The 5,436-nt window shown below is 35.5% G+C and overlaps 1 protein-coding gene across 1 annotated transcript; it reads left to right on the top strand.

Annotated features, from left to right (window-relative positions):
* Nucleotides 1–1,120: 1,120 nt before the first annotated feature.
* LOC131862567 (uncharacterized) lies at nt 1,121–2,713 on the top strand. Its single transcript, XM_059215043.1, has 2 exons — nt 1,121–2,249; nt 2,370–2,713. The coding sequence occupies exons 1-2, from the start codon at nt 1,121–1,123 to the stop codon at nt 2,711–2,713; spliced, it is 1,473 nt and encodes a 490-aa protein (XP_059071026.1).
* The last annotated feature ends 2,723 nt before the right edge of the window (nt 2,714–5,436 follow it).

Genomic DNA, 5,436 nt, shown 5'->3' on the forward strand with positions numbered 1-5,436 from the left:
TTATTGTTTCCTCCAAAAAGGTAAAATCATATTAAACACTGCTAATCATATTAAATGAAGCTTCAGTCAACTGAAGGTTACATGAAGTCTTGCAACCGGCATCAATTATCAATCAAAGATTATAACCATAAAATGATTATTCAAAGTTTCAATCTCTATAACCTCGAAATAGTAAAGCTCTTTTGCTAAGAAATAGAATGATAATAATACAAATTAAACTTTGTGAAATAGGCATTCGTTGTGTAGTCAAACAAAAGGAAAATGTACATAGAAATAATGGATGGACTTCTTACAGGAATAGCAATAAAGAAAGCTTCTTCCCTGGATTCTTGAGAATACATCAAATTCGCTCATCATTAAAATATGGGGACAAAAACTGAAAAAACACTGGCGTCTCCTAGGTTTTCCAATGTGTCAAACCTTTCAAGGTTATAGACATCAGAAATCATCTCTTTCTGCTGAACTTCGGATGTAGAAACACCATCTGCTCTGATAGCAGTTATCTGATTACAAAACTTGGGTATTTTCACTTCACTGTCATAACGATCCTTATTCGATCTTTTAGAAGTAGATGATGATGAAGAATCATAAGTAGCAGATTTGGGCAATGATCTCTTATTTCCAGTGAGGGACTGCACAACAACAGAGAATTCGGATTCGCTTGCTATAACCATTTTAGGGTTTCCAATATGAACCACCTTCAGTAGTTTACCTTTAGACTTTAGGATGTCTCTGGCGATGAATTTGGATTTTGCTTAGCCTTTTCTGCTATGTGTTGCCTACCAATCTATATCACAGAATTTCAGATCTCCAAAATAAAGAGGATTTTTAACAAGATTGAGGGATCTGTTTATTAAGGGCACATTCAAGGAATGTGTTAGAAAAAAGAATATGAGCAAACGTTCCGCACATCGACTTCCTCATCGAGATCGAAAATGCGGTGCGTACCCTTCCCCTTGATGTTGCTGAAGAGGTTAGACAAGATTGTGCTGTAGCGCTCCGTTATGCTAAACCTCCTAAATTCAACATCCCTAAAGCTGAGCTGTTGGCCTTTAATAATCTAATGCATAATAATGACCTTATCATCTCAAGAGCTGACAAAGGCAATGCCACAGTCATTATGAGCAAACCAGATTACTTGGCCAAAATGGGAATCCTCCTCTCGGATTCCAGTAGTTACAAAATTTTGTCTTGTAACCCGTGCCCGAAGATTTTGAAGGCAGTTAGATCTTCTATTTCCAACTCCTCATTGGATGATTCTACCAAGCTTCGTCTTCTTCCGTCTAAGGAAGTGACCCCTCGTATATATGGGGTCCCAAAAATTCATAAAGCCAACATTCCTTTGAGACCCATTGTCGATACCATTGGGTCTCCAACTTACAAGTTAGCCGCTTTTCTTGCCAAATTAATCTCCCCGCTTGTTGGTAACTCCAACTCCTTCATCAAAGATTCCAACCAATTTGTTCAGTTTATCAAGGACACCAAGTTGGACCCTCAAGACACGCTTGTGAGCTTCGATGTGGTGTCCCTCTTCACCAAGGTCCCTATTCTAGACTCCATAGAGATTGTCAAGCTTAAGGTCAATGAGGACATCGCCTCTTTGGTGGAACTTTGCTTAAGGTCAACCTTCTTCGCCTTCCAAGGCGTTATCTATGAACAGGTTGACGGAGTAGCCATGGGCTCCCCTCTCTCGCCGGTCATTGCCAACATATTCATGGAACATTTTGAAGAGGTGGCCTTACATTCTTTCCCCCTCAAACCAAAATGGTGGAAGCGATATATGGATGACACCAATGTATGTTGGCCCCACGGCTTGGACATGTTAGAGGAATTTCATACTCACCTCAACAACATTTTTCCGTCTATTACCTTCACCAAAGAACTTGAATCCAACAACCGTTTATCTTTTCTCGATGTCTTAATCTGTAAAAAGCCTGACGGATCCCTTGGTCGTCAGGTGTATCGCAAAACTACCCACACTGACTTATATCTTCATTCGTCTTCTCATCACCACCATAGCCAGAAAGTTGGGATCCTCAAAACATTGGCTTTAAGAGCCCATCGGATTTGTGATAAGGATAACTTAGACCAAGAGCTCTCCCATCTTCGTCAAGTCTTCCTTTGGAATGGCTACTCGAACAAGCAGATCACTAGGGCCTTCCTCCAAGCCAAATCTCATTTCCTTTCCATCTCGAATCCCGTGCCCTCTCCATCTCAGGCCCCGTTTGTCTCTCTCCCTTATGTTGAAGGCATTTCTCACAAAATCTCAAAAATCCTTGGGAAAAAAGGTCTCCGTTGTGCCTTCAAACCTGTTTCCACCATCAAGAGGCATGCCCCACCGCTTAAGGACACTAGGGATGCCTTTTCAGAGTCAGGTGTATACAAGATTGTATGCTCCTGTGGAACTCCTTACATTGGAGAAACAGGTCGTTCGTTCATGACTCGAATAAAAGAGCACAGTGCCGACATTAAGCATGAACGTGCCCTCAAATCAGCCTTAGCCGAGCATTCAACCACTACCAAACATCATATCTGTTTGGAGGACACTCAGGTATTGTGTAGGGAGAACAACTTTTTCAAGAGGAAAGTTAAAGAGGCCATTGCTATCATTCAGCACCCATCCAATCTTAATCAAGACGATGGGTTAAACCTTAGCATCTCGTGGCACCCTCTTCTTCTGGCCCTCCAGCGTCATCCCCGCCCCCCTCCTTGACTTCTCCCCCTCTTTCTTCTTCTTTTGTGCGTCTCCCTCTCCCCCTTTGGTCTATTTTCCTTTTTGTTTATTTTCTAGTTTATATTTGCTTTCAGTCCTCATCGTGTGTTTATTTTTATATGCTCTTGTCTTTTGGAATTGTAAATTTCTCTTTTCTTATCTGTTTCTGGTTTTTTGTCTTTTGGTTTATGCCTTTGCGTATATTCTGTTATGTATTTGTATTCATTTATTTATTCTTTTAATTTTTAATTTTTGTCCCATATTCTTTTCTTCTTTTGTGTTTTTTAGTGGTTTTGATTGTGATGCTGGGCTTTCCTTTTTTCTTTTCTGTGGGTAGTTTATTCCTTGGAGTTTTTTAGGTCTCCCACCCTTTAGGTGGTCTTTTCCTTTTCTCTTTCCTCTCTCCTTGTTTCTCGTGCCTTCCCCCACCCCTCTCCTCTTTATATTCTGCCTCAAATCTGCATCTCAACATCTTTCATGTCTTGGGAATTCTCTTCATCCTGATGATGAATCACGGAGTGTGATTCGAAACGTTGATGAAAAAATATACACACAATCGAATCCAGAAAAAATACACTAGAAATAAAAAAGAATATTGCTCAATTTTTTTAGGAAATATCTGTGGAGTTGGTGGTCTCATGAGTATTTATTTTTCTGTTTATTTTTTAAAGCAGTTGCTGCTTATTTTCAGTCCCCCTATTTTCCTATAGCTTATTTTCGATTTCTAAAGGATAGCTGCTCCACTTAAATAGCAAAAGATTCTAAATTATCTTTTTCTAACAATTTTAAATTTGCATAAGAACACTCCAACTGCTTAAAATTAAACAGAAAATAAAATAAACAGTAGCATGAAAACATGAGATTACATATATAAAACAAATCATTCACATGAAAACATGAGATTACATATATAAAACAAATCAACAGGACTGTTCGTGGAAAAAATAACCCACGAATAAAGACTTTGCAATAATTTAAGACGCCACAAACCATATAAAAGTAATATAGGACACCCACAGTAATTTGAATTACAATGGGTTTGTGGAACCAATTAGATATTTAATAGGTTTCTAGCCACACAATCGGTCCAATGCTGCAAGGGGGGATCAAACAGAGCTGGCATTTATACGCCGCCTCACTCCGTTGAAATTATTGTGTATATGTATGAAAGAAAGAAAGTTAGTTTGACTAAATCTCTTCTCTTTTCATGGATATTATTTTAAATATTTGACTGTATAATTTATTGAATGAAATACCAAATGATGGTCACGTCCCTTACCTATAAATAGTATCAAGGCTTACAAATATACAAAAGCTCTTCCTTTTGCGGAAGAAAGAACAAATGTCTATGATATACCTGTTTGGTAAATGGTAAAAGGTTCTGACACCATAATGGATTTTGACAGCGGTCATATATATATACGTATTTATAGATGATACATCAATTTTATAAAAAAAAATCGTTAAACAATTTAGTATATCTTTTGGTTATATATTTGATTAGAAAAATTATTATTTAAAAAAGTGTAGATTATGTTATTTTCTTATTAGTAATGATATATTAATCTTTAAATGTACCAAATAGGATATGTATATTCTTACTGACTTGTCAAATCTTTTATAAAGAAGTTTCTTTGAAAAATAAGGTTGTTATCTATAATTTTAGGGTCTATGTTCAACACTTGCCTTCACTTCAATTATTTAACCAACATTGTTGGTTTGGACAAGGATAGAAACCACTTGAGGTGAACTAGTTATAATGGATGGCTAACATGCTAAAAAGAAAAACGGTTTTGGCACTGTAAGATGGGGGATTTTTATTGCAATGACCTAATCAATTGTACTATACACAATGTGCAAATCCAATCAATTTTTCAACAAATCTAATATATATACACTCTAACTAGATAACTATTTCCATTAGGAGATGTATAACTCTCTTAATTATGGAAGGAATTTATCATTTAAAAACTCAATAAGTAATAAAAATCTCTTTCAATTGACTAAACACTAATTTCAAATAATATTCAAAAGTGCATACAATATATTATCACTATGTAAAAAATTAAAGTTCTATTTTTCCCCTATTATCGCTAGGTTAGCTCCTCTAATATAGTCATTAATTTTCCATTCATGATATTGTAGTAACCTTTAATGTAGAAAATGATATACATTTATTCTTAGTAACCCATCATATTCTTGTAAAAGAAGTCCCCTTAGAGAAAGGAAAGTTACTAACTATATATGCAAGTTATATGTTTAGTGTTTGCATCCACTCTAGTTTCTTAACCCACCTGTTTTCCTCATAGAAGAAAGAAGAAGAGAATGTATTTTAGAAAGACAAAAGAAAAAGGATTTTTAAAGCTATAAAGCTATTTATATAAAACTCAATTATAAAGGAACAAGTAATTTGTAGTAGAGTTGTGTATCTACAAGGGAGACACTCACTTTTCATCTACTATTTTTAGTTTTCATGAACATAAAATAGTTTTAGCATAAAAAAATTGTACAATGGTTTGACAAATATAGTTGAAGTTACGATTTCCTCCAATTTCAAGCATTCAAAAATTAATATTTTTTTTTTAGTTACTACAATTAACTTTTCATGAATGCAAATTACTTTTAGCATTAATTAGCTAATATTTTATCATTCATGAGTCACTGTTGTATAGATCTTTCTTTCAATTCAAATAGTTTTATTTATTTGAATATCAAACATGTCA

Source organism: Cryptomeria japonica, unplaced genomic scaffold, assembly GCF_030272615.1.
Source record: "Cryptomeria japonica unplaced genomic scaffold, Sugi_1.0 HiC_scaffold_47, whole genome shotgun sequence".
NCBI lineage: Eukaryota > Viridiplantae > Streptophyta > Pinopsida > Cupressales > Cupressaceae > Cryptomeria > Cryptomeria japonica.

What these genes read in the sequence shown, in the direction of transcription:
- LOC131862567 (XM_059215043.1), top strand. Translation starts at nt 1,121, where the DNA reads ATGAGCAAACCAGATTACTTGGCCAAAATGGGAATCCTCCTCTCGGAT. An exon ending in CTCTCTCCCTTATGTTGAAG is followed by an intron (nt 2,250 to 2,369) that starts GCATTTCTCACA and finishes ATGCCTTTTCAG; the next exon opens with AGTCAGGTGTATACAAGATT.